Below are 19,375 nucleotides of genomic sequence, written 5' to 3'. Positions count from 1 at the left end.
GGCCTTGAGGGTATGTGCATGTATTTTAGAGATACAAAAAGACCCATGGAAAATAGAAGCTGAATTAGGCTTGAAAATGGCCTAAACTTTGAGTTCACACAAATAAATCTCTCTGGCCAGTCTGGTCCAATCGCTGCTCCACTACTGAGCTATGCAGACACAGCGTGACTCGTAGGAAGTAAGAGCTAAAAATGAAAAAAAGAATATATGTTTAAGGGTCACCTGGGTGGCCTCAGGTGGTTAAGCATCTGCTTTTGGCTCAGGTTATAATCTCAGGGTCCTGGGATGGAGCCCCACATTGGGCTCCTTGCTCAGCAGGGAGTCTGCTCCCCACCCTCCCCACCCTGCTCGTGTTCTCGCTCTCTCAAATGAATTTAGAAAAAAAATACATATTTAAAAGGACAATTGAGTGATGACAGTGGCCACCCATCACCAAGAAGACAGATTTTACAGATTTAAACAAGGCTTGGGGCGCCTGGGTGGCTCAGTGGGTTAAGCCTCTGCCTTCGGCCCAGGTCATGGTCTCAGGGTCCTGGGATGGAGCCCCCCATCGGGCTCCCTGCTCAGCAGGGAGCCTGCTTCCCTTCCTCTCTCTCTCTGCCTGCCTCTCTGCCTACTTGTGATCTCTGTCTGTCAAATAAATGTATAAAATCTTTAAAAAAAATAAAAAATAAACAAGGCTAGTTAGTAACAAGCAAAAAAGCAACAAAAACATAATGATAAAATGGTCAGTATATCGAGAAGTATGTTGTATCAAGAAGATGTAACGATAATAAATGTATATCCACCGAGAAATGAGGTTCCAAATACATGAAGCAAAATGGACAGGGTTGAAATGAGAAGTAGGCAACCCAATAGTTTGAAATTTTAATACCCCACTTTTAACAATTGAATGAAAAACTAGACAGAAATCAGAACATATAATATAGAAGACTTGAACAACATTATCAACCGAATTCCATTTACACAACACGACATCCAATAAATGCAGAATATTCATTCTTTGCGAGCACATTGAACATTTTCTAGGATAGATTCTATTCTCAAACCACAAAACGAATTTTGGTAAATTTAAAATAGAACCAAGTGGTATTCATTCCAGGAATGCATATTTGGTTTAAGTCCAAAAATCACTGATAATTATGCTTTTTGTTCATTATCTATGTGGTATATATTAACAGATGCAGAAGTATTTTGCAAAGTCCAACACTTGTGATAGAGAAAAAATCCTTAAATAGGAATAAGACTTTCCCCAATATGATGAAAGGCATCTGCAGAAAACCACAGCTAACATCCTATTTGGTGAAAGACCACATGCTTTCCCCCTAACATTGGGAACAAGCCAAGGTTGTTTCCTTTTGTCCTCTCTCTCCATCATTACTCTGGTGGTTCCAGGCGGTGTGATAAGGGAAAAACAAAAAACAAAAAGCCAACACATTACTGATAGAAATTAAAGAGCTCAATAAGTGAAGAGACATTAAATGTTTATGGATTGAGGGACGCCTGGGTGGCTCAGTTGGTTAAGCAGCTGCCTTCGGCTCAGGTCATGATCCCAGCGTCCTGGGATCGAGTCCCACATCGGGCTCCTTGCTCAGCAGGGAGCCTGCTTCTCCCTCTGCCTCTGCCTGCCATTCTGTCTGCCTGTGCTTGCTCTCTCCCCCTCTCTCTCTCTGATAAATAAATAAAATTTAAAAAAAAAATAAATGTTTATGGATTGAAACCTCAATATTGTCAAGATCTATACATTAAACATGGTTCCTGTCAAAATCCTAGTGGACTTTTTGGGGTAGAAATTGATAAACTGATCCAGAATTTTCTATGGAAATGCAAACACTAGTCCTAATCTGTTCAGTGGACTACTCAGCAGTAAAAAGTCTCAGAGTCTGAGTGTTTGTGCCTCCCCCAAACATTTGTTAAAATACTGATGAACAATGTATTATACTATGAGGAGGTGTGGCCCTTGGGGGTTCTTTGGTCACGAGGGTGGAACCCTCATGAAAAGAATTAGTACTTTTGGAAAAGAAACCCTACAGAGCTCCCTAGCCCCTTCCACCATGTGAGCCTACAACAACTTGACAGTCTATAACCTTGAAAGAGGGTTTTACCAGAACCCAACCATGCTGGCACCCTGATCTTGGACTTAAAGCCTCAGAACTGAGAATTAAGTTTCTGTTGTTTGTCACCTATTTAGTCTGTGGTAATTTTGTTGTATCAGCCTGAACTGAGACAAAAAGGGAGTTCATAAATACATAGGTGCATCACAGAATTTTTTTTTAAATTTTATTTATTTATTTGACAGACAGAGATCACAAGTAGGCAGAGAGGCAGGCAGAGAGAGAAGGGGAAACAGGCTCCCCGCTGAGCAGGGAGCCTGATGTGGGGCTCCATCCCTGGACCCTGAGAGCATGACCTGAGCTGAAGGCAAGAGGCTTTAACCCACTGAGCTACCCAGGCGCCCCATCACAGAGTATATATATGGAGTGAAAGAAGTCCGATCCAAACAGAATACATGATGTTTGATTCCATTTTCATAAAATTCTAGAAAATGCCAGCTGATCATTAGAAGATAGATCAGTGGTTGTCTGGAAAAGGGGTCCAGTCAAAGGGGAGAATTTCAACGGTAAAGTAGGTAATTTTAGGGCTGAAGAATATATTAATTATTTGGATTATGGTGGTAGTTCACTGATGTATCTCTGTATCTGTATCTCAGTTTATAATGGATGCTTTAAATATGCTTATTCTATGTCAGTTACACCTTACTAATGCTGTTTTTAAAGATCTTCATATTGTTTAGGAACATTTTTTTTTAATCCTTTATGTACTTTTTTCTACATAGAGTTAATGGAAAGGAAATATGAACTGATTTTATTTTTTAAAAAAGTCCTTTTTATGTTTAAGACATCTTGTCTAAACTATCACAATGAAGCATAACTAATATTTTTCTTAAGTTTTTTGCTAAAGCAAAACTGATACCCCATTAAGAAGGGAATGCTGCTTCAGTAGATTTCCAAAATGATTTATACACACGGCCTTAATTTCCATGTGGGTGCCTGGTGTTACGCTTTGAACTAATTATTACGGTATTTACTTTTTTAAAGAAGTAAAGGGAAATAAATTACCTCTAATGTATTCACAGGCAACACCAACTTTGCTTAGAAGATTTGGATCTCAGCTTATCAAGTCAACCGTTTTATCAGCCAGTACTTCTCTTCGAGTATTAGCCCTTGGCGGTGAAGCGTTTCCATTATTGACTGTTCTCAAAAGCTGGAGAGGAGTAGACAATAAAACACAAATATTTAATATTTATGGTATCACAGAGGTATCAAGTTGGGCAACTTTTTACAGGATCCCAGAGAAGTTCCTTAATTCTACTTTAAAGTAAGGGTTTCAATGTTTTTGATAGGCACTGCAGTAATAATTTTGGAAGCATTATTTTATCTAGAATTTTTATTTTAAAAATATTTTTTAGAGAGAGTGAGGATGGAGGATGGGAAGGGAGAGAATTTTTTTTTTTAAGATTTTATTTATTTGGGAGAGCGAGCAAGAGGGAGCGAGCGTGAGGGGTGGGGGCAGAGGCAGAGCAAGAGGGAGAAGCAGGCTCCCACGGAGCAGGGAGCCCAATGCGGGGCTTAGTCCTAGGACCGTGGGATCATGACCTGAGCTGAAGGCAGATGCTTAACCCACTGAGCCACCCAGGTGCCCTGGGAGAGAGAGAATCTTAAGCAGGCTCCATGCCCAGCACAGAGCCTAATCTCACAACCCTAGATCATGACCTGGGCCATAATAAGAGTCAGTTGCTTACCAACTGAGCAACCTGGGTGCCTGTTTTATCGAGAATTTTAAGATGGGAATCCAGAGCCTTTCTTATAACTGGTGCTGCAGATCTGTTATAACTTTTTTGTGACTAAACAAATAAATAACCTATAATAACCTTTCCACCTAACCTTTTGCTGTTGGCCATCTTTGAATTATAGCATAACCAAAACTTTTTCTCTTTATTTGGCATGATGTGATTTAAATACATTGGAAAATTTTCTATTCAAATGAGAAATTTAAATGTGATTTGGGTTATTGTGTTTTCGTAGATGTGAATTGCCGGTACCACTGGGATTTCCACTGCTTGGAACAGTAGTTGAAGTCAGAGATACTAATGGTTTCACAATTCAAGAGGGCCGTGGCCAAGTATTTTTAGGTGATTTTTACGTTTGTTGATTGGGAATATCTTCTTTTTTTTTTTCCAAGAAAAATATCTGATATGTTAATTTTATTCTATTCTTTTCAGTGATGATAATTTTTAATTTCATTCTCATAGTCATGAAACAGTTAATGTATTACCATAGTTATTTCAGGTAACAATATTTGATACCCTTAGAGAAGATATAAAAGTAGTTGAGAAATTGCAAGTTGGACCTTTATATTTATAGCCAAAATTCTCTATAATCGGTTTTTTTTTTTTTTAAGGTTTTTATGTATTTATTTGACAGAGAGAGAGAGACACAGTGAGAGAAGGAACACAAGCAGGGAGAGTGGGAGAGGGAGAAGCAGGCTTCCCACTGAGCAGGGAGCCTGACGCAGGGCTTGATCCCAGGACCCAAGGATCATGACTTGAGCCAAAGGCGCCTAACGACTGAGCCACCCAGATATCCCTAAATCAGTATTCCAAGAATTTTTTTGTCTTAAGATTATTTATTTGAGAGAAAGAGAGTGAGAGAGAGCATGAGAGGGGAGAGGGCCAGAAGGAGAGGCAGACTCCCTGCCGCTCGAGCGGGGAGCCCAGTGCGGGACTCAATCCCGGAACTCCAGGATCATGACTGCCAAAAGCAGTTGCTTAACCAACGGAGCCACCCAGGCACCCCTCTAAGAATTTTTTTTAATCACTTATATTTTTTAGAAATAAATCTTGTTTTATTCCTTTATTTTACTGAGGTTATTGTATTTACTTTTACCAGGTGACATTTAAAAGTGTGCTGCCCCTTTTTCATACAGATATTCAAAATGTGAAACTTAGTAACTGAACTTTTGAAGATGTTCTTGATTTGATGGTTTCTTTATATATTTTCCATGGGTTTATTATTATTATTTATTATTATTATTACATTGGTGTTTATATCTTGTGAAGGTGGCAGAAAGAGAGTATGTTTTCTTGATGATGAAACGACAGTACCTCTTGGCACAATGCGAGCCACAGGAGATTTGGTGATGGTGAAAGATGGAGAGATGTTTTTCTTGGGACGAAAGGACAGTCAGATCAAACGACATGGCAAACGTCTTAACATTGAACTTGTGCAACAGGTAGAATCCTTTAAATATTAAGTCTCTACTAACAGATGTAGGTTTTAGAGGTAGCCACCACCAGTTTTCTGTGCCGGCATTCTCTGTTCATGTTATTTAAACCTAAGATTTTGGTATTAGTAATGAGTTACAGTAATAGGTGTGGGTTATTCAGTGTGCCCTTATTCTCAGCATGGAGAGTTGTTTTTTGTTTTAAAGATTTTATTTATTTATTTGACAGAGATCACAAGTAGGCAGAGAAGCAGGCAGAGGGAGGGGGAAGCAGGCTCCCTGCTGAGCCCAATGTGGGGCTCCATCCCAGGACCCTGGGATCATGACCTGAGCCAAAGGCAGAGGCTTTAACCCACTGAGCCACCCAGGCGCCCCAGAAAAGTTATATTTTAAATAAGTGACAGAATGGATTTTGCTGACTGTGAAAATAATGGTTTACTTTGCTGTGAGAGTGATTATTTTAAAAACATGAAGAATCTAGTGTGCTGGTAATAGCAGTAGTAGCAGTCAGTTGTTTTTTTTTTCATTAAGTCTCTAGCTATTTTACAATTTTATTTGACTGTTGATTTCAGACATGAGAAGTTTGAGCATTTAGGAAGTTTGCTTTTAAATGTCTTCTGACAGATTGGGGTAATCTCTCTCATAGGTTGCTGAAGGACTTCAGCAAGTGGAGTCTTGTGCAGTTACCTGGTATAATCAGGAAAAATTAATTCTGTTCGTGGTGTCCAAAAATGATTTCGTAAAGGAATACATCTTTAAAGAACTGCAGAAACATCTTCCAAGTCATGCAATCCCGGATGAACTCTTGTTGATTGAATCTCTACCATTTACATCTCATGGTAAAATCATTGGAAGCAGATTTGTTTTGGTGCTAAATAAATACTAATTCATAACTACTTTAAAGGCCTTTAAAATCCTTATTATTCTAAGTAATATTAGCATATATTGTGGTAGACCTCTGTTAAGGACTTTGTAGAAGTAACTCATCTTATCTCTAGAAAATCCTGTGAGTGGATAGTGTCATTCCCATTTACAGATATGGAAAATAAGGCTTAAAGAGGTTAAGTAATTTTCACAAAATTACAGTGCTGATTAATGGTAGAGTTGAAATTCTATCTAAGACTTTTTGATTTCAAACATTTGTTTTTAATGATCATATTGTCTTCCCAGTTTCATCTTTACTTAATATTTACATCAAAATACAGTAGTTGTTCAGTTAGTAGGATCATTTTGTAACTCATATTAGCTCTTCCTTTCTTACCACCCGTTACATTTTTGGTAGTGTGGAGCTGCTTCCTTTAGAATTGATTATCTCTTACAAACTGTTGCATAAAATTTCAAAGTTTTTCATTGAAAAAATGTGTGGATTCTTAAGACTAATGAAGATAGGGTTTGAACTGAAATTTTTAAACGATTTCTCTTTTTAGGTAAAATTGATGTTTTGGAGTTAAACAAGATATATTTAAACTATTTAAACTTGAAATCTGGGTGCAAACTCAATGGAAAAGAGGAACTCTGGGAAAAATTACAGTATTTTTGGAAGGTACAACTTTTAAGATACAAGTTTGTTATTTTATAAAGAGGTCATGCTTTATCTTTTGGACTATTAACATCCTAATACAGCTGATAAACTTTTCTGAGAATGTTATTAATGCCCAAATGTTAAATAATATAACATTGTTTATTCAATTTGTATTAAAATAGGGATTAGTTTCTCTAAAATTAAGCTCCTCATGAAGAAATTTATTTTTTTAAAGATTTATTTATTTATTTGACAGAGATCACAAGTAGGCAGAGAGGCAGGCAGAGAGGGGTGGGGGGAAGCAGGCTCCCTGCTAAGCAGAGAGCCTGGCGCAGGGCTCGATCCCAGGAAACTGGAATCATGACCTGAGCTGCAGGAAGAGGCTTTAACCCACTGAGCCAACCAGGCATCACCCCCCCCCCCCAATAAAGAAATTATTTAGAAGTGAGGTAGGCAGGGACACCTGGGTGGCTTAGTTGGTTAAGCATCTGCCTTCAGCTCAGATCATGTCCTGGGATTGAGTCCCACAACAGGCTTTCTGCTTAGCGGGAAGCTTGCTTCTCCCTCTGCCTGCTTTCTCTCTCTCCGACAAATAAGTAAAAATCTTTAAAACAACAAGACAGGGCGCCTGGGTGGCTCAGTAGGTTAAGCCGCTGCCTTCAGCTCAGGTCATGATCTCAGGGTCCTGGGATCGAGTCCCGCATCGGGCTCTCTGCTCAGCAGGGAGCCTGCTTCCTCCTCTCTCTCTGCCTTCCTCTCTGCCTACTTGTGATCTCTCTCTGTCGAATAAATAAATAAAATCTTTAAAAAAAAAAAAAAACAACAACAACAAGACAAAAAAAGAAGGAAGGTAGACATAAAAAGCATGGGTAGACAAGACCCATCTTGATATAACTTTTCTCCGGTGGGGCAGTGGATTGCAGTGCTTGTCAGAATTGAGAAAAATGGCCAAATCTTGCTATACTGCAGTCTGGTATAAGGGCTTAATGTCATTATTCCCGAGGAACTTGCAGTAACAACATGTATGGTTTCTGCTTAATGGAATTTGAATATATAGACCTCCCTCAACTTAGGATGAGGTTACATCTGGATAAACCCATTTTAAGTTGAAAATTTCATAGTCAAAATGCATTTAATACACCTACTGAACATCATAGCTTAGTCTAGCCTGCCTTAAATGTGCTCAGAACACTTATATTAGCTTACAGTTGGGCAAAAACATCTGACACAAAGCCTATTTTATAATAAATTGTTGGATATGTCAGGTAATTTATTGAGTACTGTACTGTAAGTGAAAAACAGAAGGGTTGTGTGGGTACAGATGGTCACAAGTGTATCAGTTGTTTACTCTTGTGGAGTAAACCTGGGAGCTGTGGCTTGCTGTTCCCCCCGCCCCCCCAGCATCATGAGCTAATGAGTGTTGCTGGACTGGGAAGAGATCAGAATTTGAAGTACAGTTTCTTTTGGATGCATATTGTTTTCACACCATTGTGAAGTTAAAAAATCTTAAGGGGTACCTGGGTGGCTTAGTCAGTTAAGCATCTGACTCTTGATTTAGGCTCAGGTCTTGATCTCAGGGTCATCAGTTCAAGCCCTGCATTGAGGTCCACACTGGGTGTGGAGCCTACTTAAACAAAAAAGCAAAACAAATCATTGTTAAGCTGGGGACTATTTGTATATATAGAAATATGTATAGTAAACATTTTAAAAAGTTTATTTTGAAATATGTGTATATTAAACCATAGGTCAGTACAGTTTTTCTTAGATAAAATGTGGAACTTTCTTGAAGGGTTCCGAAAAGAGGATGTAATTGTATACTCTTGCCTGAAAATAAAGGATATCTTGATAAAAAGTCTCACTTCATTCTTAGATTCTTGAAACAGTTTTGATTTAGTGAAGCGAATGAATATAAATATTGTTCCCATGTTATAGAAATATCAGATTTTAATGTTTTGTGGAGTTTATAATTAGTAAATATTATTTTTATAATTCCACTTGCTATTTTATGAGTAGGAAAAGTGCTCTAAAGGAAAATGTAACTTGTAGATTTAGAGTGAGTTTGTGACAAAATTGGTAGACTAGTGATCGTCTTCTTTACTACTTTAAAATCTAATTATTAAAAATACTATTTTGTGTGTCTTTTGTTCACATCATTAATGTTAAGTCCTATGCACTATATAGTGTCTATAAATTCATTGAATTGTTTTGGTTTTAGGCCTTTACTTCACTGTATTTCTCCCTTTTCTCATCTGTAGTCGATTCTGAATCTCTCAGAAGATCCTTTGAAGGTTCCCAATGAGTCACTCTTCTTAAACAGTGGTGGAGATTCCTTAAAGTCCGTACGGTTCCTCAATGAGATTGAGAAACTAGTTGGCACATCAGTGCCTGGGCTTCTGGAGATTATTCTAAGCAGTTCCATTTTAGAGATTTACAATCACGTCCTTCAGACAGTGTTTCCAGATGAAGATCTGGAATTCAGCAAGAATCATGCCACGAAAAGAAAATTCAGCGACAGTAACCAAGAAGAAACCAGTGGAAAATCTTTACATCAGAAATCTGTCATGACATTAAGTTGTGACAATGAACTAACTGCTTTTACTGCAGTGAGCAGAGGGAGTCAGATTTTGTCACTGAATACGAAGTCTTTCACTAGGTTAGGGCTTTGCTCTTCAGCCCATTCTTCTGATTTAATTTCACCGACTAATACTCAAAATGTAAAAAGCTTAAATCCTCCCGCTCTTCTTGGGAAGTCACAAGATGCATCCTGTGTTGCAGAAGTTTCTGAAGCAGGAACATGTGTGGCAGCGGCCAAGAAAATGGAGCTGCGCGTGAGATGGAGGTCAGACACCGGCAAATGTGTGGATGCTTCCCCGCTGGTCGTAATCCCTGCTGTCGAGAAGCCCTCCCCAACCGTGTACATGGGCTCGCATTCTCACAGAATGATGGCCCTTGACCTTCACTCTGGCAAGGTGAAGTGGGAGCAGATTTTGGGAGACCGAATTGAATCCTCAGCGTGTGTATCTAGGTGTGGAAACTTCATTGTAGTGGGTAAGTTTCTGAATCGGAGGTTTATAGAACTGTATTTAATTACCATATGATAATGCTGGTATGAGCTAGGTAAATTTAAAAACTTATGTATGGTGGGTTTGTGGTGGTTAAAGAATAATTGTCACCCACGTGCTAATTCACAGTGTGGGCCTTGGGTCTTAGTCCCCGGATTTGAACCTAGCCCTAAAACTCCTCTCAGCTCTGTGAACTCTGACGAGTTGCTGAACCTCTTGGAACCACACGTGTTCTCCCGAGCATATGGGTATAATAAATAAAGCATGTTGCATCGTAAATTGTCCCAAAACTTAATGGTTTAGAGTAACAAACACCTCCCAGTTTCTGAGGTCAGAAAGGAGCCGCTTAGGGAGCCTGGGTAGCTCCGTGAGTTAAGCCTCTGCCTTCGGCTCAGGTCATAATCTCAGGGTCCTGGGATCAAGTCCCACATTGGGCTCTCTGCTCGGCAGGGCGCCTGCTTCCCTTCCTCTCTCTCTCTCTGCCTGCCTCTCTGCCTACTTGTGATCTCTCTGTCAAATAAATAAATAAAATCTTTAAAAAAAAAAAAAAAGAGCCGCTTAGCTGGAAGTCCTGGTTCAGGATTTCCCATGTGGCTGCGGTCAAATGAAAGCTTGACTTGGGCTGGAAAATCTGCTTCTGGGACAGCTGACTCACGCTGCTGCCAGCAGAAGGCTTCAGTTGAGCTGATGCTTGACAAGAACTTTCTAGTTTCTTGTCACATGGGCCCCTCTAGGCCACCTGAGCACCCTCGAAGCCTGGCAGCTCACTTCCGTCAGAGTGAGTGCTCCCAGAGGTGGGGGCAGGACGGAGGGGAGGGAAGGGGAGGACTTTATGACTTAGTCTCCCAAGTTGCATACCCTCACTTTTTTTCTGTTTGTTAGAAGCACATCGTTAAGCGTGGCCTGTACTCAAGGGGAGGGGAATTTAGGCTCCAGCTCTTGAAGGAAGAGTATCAGAGAATTTGTGGACAGATTTTAAAACCACTACAATCATCATAGAGCTTTTTTTTTTTTTTTTTTACATTTCTTATTTTAATTCCAGTGTGGGTAACAGGGTTACATTAGTTTCAGGTGTGCAATGGAGCGACTCAACAATGCTGTGCATTGTCAGTGCGCGTCATGACAAGTACCCTCTTTAATCCCCACCACCTGTTTCACCTCCCCCCACTCCCATCCCCGCCCCCCCATAACCATCTGTTTGTTCTCTAGAGCTAAGGGTCTGATTCTTGGTTTGTCTCCCTACTCCCCTTGCTCATGTTTCTTAAATTCCACATACAACATAGAGCTTTTGAGAAGATGAAGTGAGATAATTGCTTATGAATCTTTCGGTGCCTTGTTAGGTAGAGACCCGTGAAGTGTGGGCTCCCAGCTGCGGTTCAGCTTCATTAAGGTTATAGGTGGCTTGTACTTGACTAAGAATACGGGGTCCCGGTGGAATGCCTCCCCGTGCGTCTGCCATTCTCTTGACTCCCCGCACTACATTAAGCTTTCCTTTATCTGCTTGTCGAGTCTTGTGGGAAGTGCTTTGGAGTATGTCTCCCTGCTCGTGGTATCCTAGCTGGGATGTTTGATCCTTCCCTCTCGTCCACGTACATTTTGAAACCTCTGCTCCAGGAAACTTGGGGCGGTACCTGTGCGTGAGCACGTGTCATTCCCGTCCTGAAAGCTCAGGGAGGTGACTGTTGGCAGCCCAAGGGTCAAGGCTTGTGGCACATGGTGGTCAGTTAGGACTTCAGACTTTTTTTTTTTTTTTTTTTTTTTTAGAGTTTGTTTATTTGAGAGGGAGAGAGAGCACGAGCAGGGGGCGGGGCAGAGGGAGATGCAGACTCTGTGCTGAGCAGGGAGCCCAGTGTAGGGCTCGATCCCAGGACCCTGAGCTGAAGTTAGACGCTTAACTGACTGAGCCACCCAGGTGCTCCAACATTTTTAAATTAAGAAAGAATTTACATGCAGTAAAACTTACCCTCGTTATAGCTCTGTTTTGACAGATGTGTAGTGTCATGTAAGCGCTCGCACAATCACAAATCCATTACTTGGAAGATTCTCTGTCACTTTGTAGTGGTCCCTCCTCCTACTCAACGCTGGGCAGCCACTGATCTGTTTTCTGTCCCTTTAGTTTTGCTTTTTTTGGTTTTTGCTTTGGAGTCTGGCTTCTTTTCCTTACATGTGCTTGGGATTCGTCCATATTGTTGCATATATCAGCAGACTTGTTCTTTTTTTGAGAGAGAGAGAGAGAGAGAGAGCCTGTGTGAGCGGGGGTGGGGATGGGGTAAAGAGGCAGGCGCAGGGCTCAGCCTCCCAGCCCTGAGATCATGGCCGGGGCGGAAATCAAGAGTGGGAGCTTCACTGAGCACCCGGCGCCCCAAGAGGTTTATTTTACTGCTGTGCGTATTCTGTTGTGTGAATGTACCGTAGTTTGTCCATTGATGTGGGTTATTTCCAGTTTTTTTCCCCACAGTTTTAATTATGAGTAAGACTGCTGTAAGCATTTGTGAACGGGATCTTGTGTGAATGTAAGTTTTTATTTCACTTGGGTCAATACCTAGGAGGTGAAGATTATACAGTAAGTGTAGCTTTTTTTTTTTTTAAGATTTTATTTATTTATTTGACAGAGATTACAAGTAGGCAGAGAGGCAGGCAGAAAGAGAGGGGGAAACAGACTCTCCGCTGAGCAGAGAGCCTGATGTGGGGCTCGATCCCAGGACCCTGAGATCACGACCTGAGCCAAAGGCAGAGGATTTAAAACTAGGCGTCCCCTAGTTTTAACTTTGTAAAAAATGGCCAAAATATTTTCCAAGTTGACTGAACCACTTTGCATTCCTACCATTGATATAAGAGAGATTGTTGTTCCCTGTTGCTAACACCTGGTATGGTGAATTTGAAAATTTTTTTATTTTAGCCACTCAAATTGTTATGTTGTGGTCTTTCATTGTGGTTTTAATTTGCATTTCTTTAATGACTAATGATGTTGTGTTTCTTTTTATAAACTTAATTGCCATCTGTGACCTGTCTCTTCAGATCTTTTGCCCAGGTTTTTTTTGCTAATTTTCATACTGGGTTCTGAGAATATTATGTATTCTGGATACAAGTCCCTTATCAGATTCATGTTTTACATATTTTCTCCTAGTCTGTGGCTTGTTTTCCCTTTTACTCGTTCACATTAGGTCTTTTGAAGAGAAGTTCTTAATTTTAATGACGTCCAGTTGATCATTTATTTTCTGTTATGGGTCATGATTTTTGATGTCCTAGCCAAAAAATTTTTGCCTAACCCAAGGTCACAAAGATTTCCTTCTGGAAATGAACTGAACTGAAAGAAGTGTTTCATTACCCAGCTGAGTCGTGGGGTACTGCACTGTGTAGGGGCGCTTCCCTTCCTGCGAACATCACTGAGCAGGCCACTGCCTTGCTACTAAGTAGTAGCTGCGCGAAAGAAGACGGCATCATCGCTTTTCGGAAACTGGGCCTCAAGTGAGCCCCTAGGGAGTAAGTGATGCGCATAGGCAGAGCCGAGTAGAAAATGGCGGGCCGTTGTCCAAAGGCAACTTCCCCTGAGTTAGATGCACTGTGGGGAACTTGAACGATCTTCTCCTTGTAGGTTTTGAGCACCCCCACGGCCCCCTGGGTTACTCTGGCTGCACCAGGTCAGGACTCCTGCCCTGTCTCCTCATTCGCGCAGTGGGTTGGGAGAAGCAGTTTGCTGGAGTGACGCGCCCGGGCCTGGAGCTCGACTTGTTGGCTTCAAGTCCTGGCTCTGCCACATGTCAGCTCATAGTTTTACCCTAGTAACGTGAGCTCTTGGTGCTTCCTTTTGTCATCTGTAAAATGCGGATATCATAGCACTTGCCTCATTGGGAGGATTCCATGGATTAATAGATGTAAAGTTCCGAGAACACTCGGAACTCAGTAAATGCTGGCTGTTGTGAATGTTCGCATTTCTTAAATAATATGCGCCGGTACCTACCCAGGTTATCCTGATTATCACACTAACCCTGGAGCGGAGGTGTCCATGTACCGCAGAAAATAACTGAGGCTCAGCAGTGCTGGGTCATTTGGCCAGGGATGGCCTTGAAGAGATTTGATCCCGGGTCTGTTGAAGCCTCTCTCTGCTCTGCAGTGGAGAGTTTCTCAGTTGCGTTCTCTGCAGTGAAGCACTTCAGGGCACTTAAAACATAATAAGGTGTGTCTCCTAAGTCAATATTTTTTATAAGTGGTTACTGCTTTACATTGCTGAAATTTCAGTCTGAGCCGAACACAGATGGACACATGAAGAGCATCGAATATAAATCGTCAGGATCGAGGCTGGAGAATTATTTTCCAGGGACGTATTTAAATCTCATCTTTCCTATTTTGTCTCCCGACAGGCTGTTATAATGGGTTAGTTTATGTTCTGAAAAGTAATAGTGGAGAAACACACTGGACGTTTCCTACGGAGGATGCTGTCAAGAGCTCGGCAGCCGTGGATCCAACCACAGGGCTCCTCTACGTCGGCTCTCACGACCAGCACGCATATGCTCTGGATATTTATGTGAGAATTCACCCCATCGGTTTCCTCTAAGCTTAGAAGAATGTGAAACTGTCAGGTGCTCTTGACTAAGGGAGCAGGTATTAACTCTTCCCTAAATTTAGCACTTTGGGAAGAATGAGTTAATTAATTAACAGTCTTCATATCTGAAGACATTTTTAACTTCCTTACCAGATTTTCACAAATGAATTTGCTACTCAGAGTTTTTAAATATAAAGAAATTAGAATTACTATCTTGACAATAAAAGGATCACAAAGGAAAATATCAGTAAGACCTGATAAGTTGGGGAAACAATGTGAAGCAAGTGCTATGGTTAAAAATCATTGATAAGAGGGACGCTTGGGTGGCTCAGTGGGTTAAGCCTCTGCCTTCGGCTCAGGTCATGATCCCAGGGTCCTGGGATCGAGCCCCACATCGGGCTCTCTGCTCAGCAGGGAGCCTGCTTCCCCGCCTCTCTCTCTGCCTGCTGCTCTGCATACTTGTGATCTCTGTCAGTCAAATAAATAAATCTTTAAAAAAAAAAATCATTGGGGCGCCTGGGTGGCTCAGTGGGTTGATCCTCTGCCTTCGGCTCAGGTCATGATCCCAGGGTGCTGGGATCGAGCCCCACATCGGGCTCTCTACTCGGCAGGGAGCCTGCTTCCTCCTCTCTCTCTGCCTGCCTCTGCCTACTTGTGATCTCTCTCTCTGTCCAATAAATAAATTAAAAAAAAAATCATTGATAAGAATAAACGGAAATAAAGAACAAAGGCAATTTATAAAGACCCATATAGAAAAATGAAGGCTCTAAACATAAAAGACCCCAAAGAAGAAATGCCTTGTAAGTATATTTAAGTGTTTCATACCTTTAATAATCAAAAGAATGAAAATTTTAAACTACATGATGAAGAAACAATATTAGATCAGAACGGTATGGTAAATGCTGGTGGGAGTTGGGGGAGGTCGTAACTAGTGAAGCCTCTGAGGAAAACAGTTTGGCCACAGGTAACTTTCATATCCTTTGATGCAGTAAAATTCTTCTATCCTGGCAAACCAGTCAGAAACATGGACATACGTGTACACCAAGATGTGTATTTCTAAGTTGTTCATAGTACCAGGAAATCAGTTCCAGACAACGTTCAGTGATAAGATAAATTATTTTATGTTCAGATGGGATGTTATGCATTAAAGTAGCGTCTAAATAGTTTTACCAAGTAAGTGAACTAAATGACATACGAGGTAGGGGCGCCTGCGTGGCTGTCAGTTAAGCGCCTGCCTTCAGCTCAGGTCCAGGTCCCGGGATGGAGCAGCACATTGGGCTCCCTGCTCAGTGGGGGGCCTGCTCCTCCTCTCTGCTTGTTCTCTCTCTTCTCTCAAATAAATAAGATCTTTTAAAAACAAAGTAGATATATATTCAGTATATACTCAGGATGATCTCTGTATTAAACTGTACATGTCCCAAAAATATCAAAAGGAAAAAATGCTAAACTATTAACATAGTTATCTCTGGGTGGTCCTTGTCTTTATGCTGACTGGAGTCTATACGAGGAGCCTGTATTCCTTTTATACTAAGAATAAAAAGTTACTTAACTAAATAGACATAATATCGTGAGGATTAGGGCATGTAGATTTGTTAACCACCAACACAAGCCAATTAATTTGCTTTCTTATTTGCAGGAAAAGAAGTGTGTTTGGAAGTTACACTGTGGAGGAACTGTCTCATCTTCCCCTTGTTTGAGCCTGCTTCCACACCACTTATACGTGGCTACACTGGGAGGACTTTTACTGGCTATAAATCCTGTAGGCATAAAATACGTATTGACGTTATTACCTATTTTTAAGTGCTTTATTTTTGCAATTCGAAGTAGTTTTTAATTAGATATAGTCGAGTTCTTACTGAACCAGAGCTCATTAAATATAACATGAAGTCTAGAAGGATGAGAAGATAGAAGTTCTATGTGTCTTTTATCTCTTTTTTAAATTGACAGAAGTTTCCCGGTCATACTAGAACTTAGAATGGTTTGAGGATAGATCTTATGTACTAATTATTTCCTGGTTTTATTGTAAGTTGTTATCACAGCTCTCATAAAGAGCACTAATTTCATAGCTGTGTGTACGTGTACTAGCTTCATTTAGGTTGTCAGCATGCCATTATAGCTTACTCTGATGTTTATAGCTTCGCCTCTGGGAGATTTATGAGTTTGTTTTGTAAAGGGTAATTGATTAGTAGATTAGTAGGATGACTTAAACACTGTCAATCACTTTTTGCCCATGACAGGCCACTGGGAAGAGAGTTTGGCAATATTCCTGTGGAAAACCACTCTTTTCTTCTCCACGGTGTGGCCTGCAGTATGTTTGTATTGGCTGCGTGGATGGGAGTTTACTCTGCTTTACTCACTGTGGAGAACAGGTGAAAAATTTCTGGTCTTATTTTATGTATCTTTTTCCAAGTCATCGTAGTTAAATTTTATAAACATCGTTCAACTCCCTGTGTTGAAAACAAGTTTGATTTTAATTGTCAGGCCATGGGTTTCTTGATTTTGGAATGAGGGGATGGTAGATTGTCTTACTTTTTGAAGGAGGGGATAGCATATTGAAGATTCTACTCAAGCACGGTTCTGCTGCTGTGCCATGCCCGCCTCTAATTTTAAAAACTTTACCAGCTTTTAGCCAATTTTATTATAACTTCTGTTGACGTTTTGAATATTTAAAGAAGCCTCTGCCTTTTCTGTGAATACCGAAATAGGTTGCATAACCCAGATTGCACCGAGTGGACGTCCCGTCTTCAACATCATGACTGGCAGGGAGGCTGCTTCTGGGTGACATGAGCTCTTTTGTTGGGAGCATCATCTCCGCTTCTTTATCCACAGGTCACTGTCACTGAGGGCATAACTGGTGCTGGATGTGTGCTCTGGAGGCTTGGTGGTGGCCTCGAGCACACAAGTTCCAGCCCGAGTTAGCCTGGTCCTGGCCAGCATGGATTCTGCTGCTTTTCCTTCTACTCTCAGCTCTCATAGCCTGGCAGTTCCTCTTGCCGTGTGACAATTACTTTGTGATGAAATCTTTTATTATGTTCACTTAGTATTTTAATTTACAAAGTCGTTTGAATATGCTATTATTCCTTTTTTTTTTTTTTTTTTTGGATGACCCGTAGAAAGACGAGAGTGATTTTGTCTAAGTGAGGGACAGAATTAGGATTACAAATCCGATTGCGCGAAGAGGCCCACTGCGTTCATTTCGTTCTTACTGTGCCGCTGTTACTGTGCATTTGCAAACACGACCTTAGACTTAGGCCTAAGAGGTTACTGCCTGTGTTCTCCTCTAGGATTTTGATGGATTCCTGGCTCACACTGAGGTCTTTCATCCATTTTGAGTTTATCTTTATGTATGGTTTAAGAGAATGGTCAAGTTTCATTCTTCTGTACATAACTGTCCAATTTTCCCAGCACAATTTATTGAAGAGACTGTCTTTTTTCCACTCTGTATTTTTTCCTGCTTTGTCGAAGATTAGTCGGCTGTAGAGTTGAGGGTCCATATCTGGGCTCTCTACACTGTTCCACTGGTCTGTGTGTCTGCTTTTGTGTCAGGACCACGCTGACTTGGTGATCAAAGCTTTGTAGAAAGCTTGAAATCAGGCAACGTGATGACCCTAGTTTTGTTTTCCTTTTTCAACATTTCCTTAGTGATTCGGGGTCTTTTACTTAATCTGTGGTTTGTTTGTTTTTTAATCACTTTTGGTGAACCTGATTCTTAGTCCATTCCACATCCTTTGAAGCATTTTTACTCAGAGGGCTCGTACTGACTTCGTTAAGAGGAACTGTGAAGTGCAGCTCCACTTGGCCCTGAAAACTTAAACTGCCGTAAGAAGCGCGGCGGCCCGCTCTGCGCCGCTGATGTAGCATCCGTAAACACGGTGCGTTAACAGCCACTACAGATAGAGAAATATTTTTATCTCCCTTGATTTTTTTCCCCTTAACTGTGTCTGATGAATTTCTCCAGTTTACAAAAATAAAAGACTTTATTATTTTCTAAGAAAAAAAAATAAAAAATCAAGCTTCACTCTATAGGAGAATTGAAATTAGGTGAATGAATGATTTTTGCCTTCATCACCCTTCAGGTCTGGCAGTTCTCCACCGGGGAGCCCATCTTTTCGTCCCCATGTACCTCAGCATCAGAGCAAGAAATATTTTTTGGTTCCCACGATTGCTTTATCTACTGTTGTAATATGAAAGGTCATCTCCAGTGGAAATTTGAAACAACTTCACGGGTGTATGCAACACCGTTTGCTTTCCATCGCCAAGAAGGCAGCAGTGAAATGTTGCTGGCAGCAGCATCTACTGATGGGAAGCTGTGGATCTTGGACTCTAAGAGTGGACAACTGCAAAGCGTGTATGAACTTCCGGGGGAAGTTTTCTCTTCTCCTGTGGTCTGGGAATCAATGCTTATTATTGGATGTAGAAATAATTATGTTTATTGTCTGGATTTGTTGGGTGGCTATCAAATATAATCAGACTCCGTTCTTACTGGATTATCTGAGCTGTCTGAAAATATTATAAAGCATTTGGATAGTCTTATTTTTTACTAAAGATTATATTTTGCCTAAGAAACTTGCCGATTATACTTTATTGGAGAAGGATTATACTTTACTTCAGTAGGAACAAGTGCTTTTAAAAGGAATTATAGGACAGAACCATCTATTTATTACTTTCTTTTAATTAGGCTACAGATATTCAACTTTGGGATTTTTTCTTTTTTTTTTTAAATAGAAGACTTCTGTGAAAAACAAGATCAGAATATACCCAGTGGGTTAAAAACTTAGTCCACGATGTGATGTTCCACTTAACCTATTTACAGTGAGATTCGTAACAAAGGTTTTCAAAGGTGAGGCTTTTTGTCAAATTAGGTTCCTTATTTATTAGTATTTTTAAATGAACAGAATACCAGTATTATATCTATATATCTGTGTCTTCCTATAGTAGAGTTTTAAGTTGATTTACCCTCTTTTT

The 19,375-nt window shown here is 40.6% G+C and overlaps 1 protein-coding gene across 8 annotated transcripts in view; it reads left to right on the top strand.

Annotated features, from left to right (window-relative positions):
• The window catches only part of AASDH (aminoadipate-semialdehyde dehydrogenase), a 43,961-nt gene that overhangs the window by 18,056 nt on the left and 6,530 nt on the right, over nucleotides 1-19,375 (top strand). For 6 of the 8 annotated variants that reach the window (XM_045079787.1, XM_045079790.1, XM_045079786.1 and 3 more), the window contains 10 exons: nucleotides 3,137-3,378; nucleotides 4,086-4,192; nucleotides 5,120-5,292; nucleotides 5,930-6,122; nucleotides 6,711-6,826; nucleotides 9,061-9,853; nucleotides 14,229-14,392; nucleotides 16,047-16,169; nucleotides 16,648-16,779; nucleotides 18,487-18,943. In XM_045079787.1, the coding sequence (XP_044935722.1) occupies nucleotides 3,137-3,378; nucleotides 4,086-4,192; nucleotides 5,120-5,292; nucleotides 5,930-6,122; nucleotides 6,711-6,826; nucleotides 9,061-9,853; nucleotides 14,229-14,392; nucleotides 16,047-16,169; nucleotides 16,648-16,779; nucleotides 18,487-18,876 (2,433 nt within the window). In that variant the 3' untranslated portion in view covers nucleotides 18,877-18,943. Of the gene's footprint in view, nucleotides 1-3,136; nucleotides 3,379-4,085; nucleotides 4,193-5,119; nucleotides 5,293-5,929; nucleotides 6,123-6,710; nucleotides 6,827-9,060; nucleotides 9,854-14,228; nucleotides 14,470-16,046; nucleotides 16,170-16,647; nucleotides 16,780-18,486; nucleotides 18,944-19,135; nucleotides 19,251-19,375 lie in introns of those variants that run through there. The other 2 variants (XM_045079789.1, XM_045079791.1) reach the window with 2 other exon arrangements.

This window comes from Mustela putorius, unplaced genomic scaffold (assembly GCF_011764305.1).
Source record: "Mustela putorius furo isolate JIRA1106 unplaced genomic scaffold, ASM1176430v1.1 tig00000430_pilon_pilon_pilon, whole genome shotgun sequence".
Lineage (NCBI taxonomy): Eukaryota > Metazoa > Chordata > Mammalia > Carnivora > Mustelidae > Mustela > Mustela putorius.
This window is presented reverse-complemented; position numbering and strand designations above follow the sequence as displayed.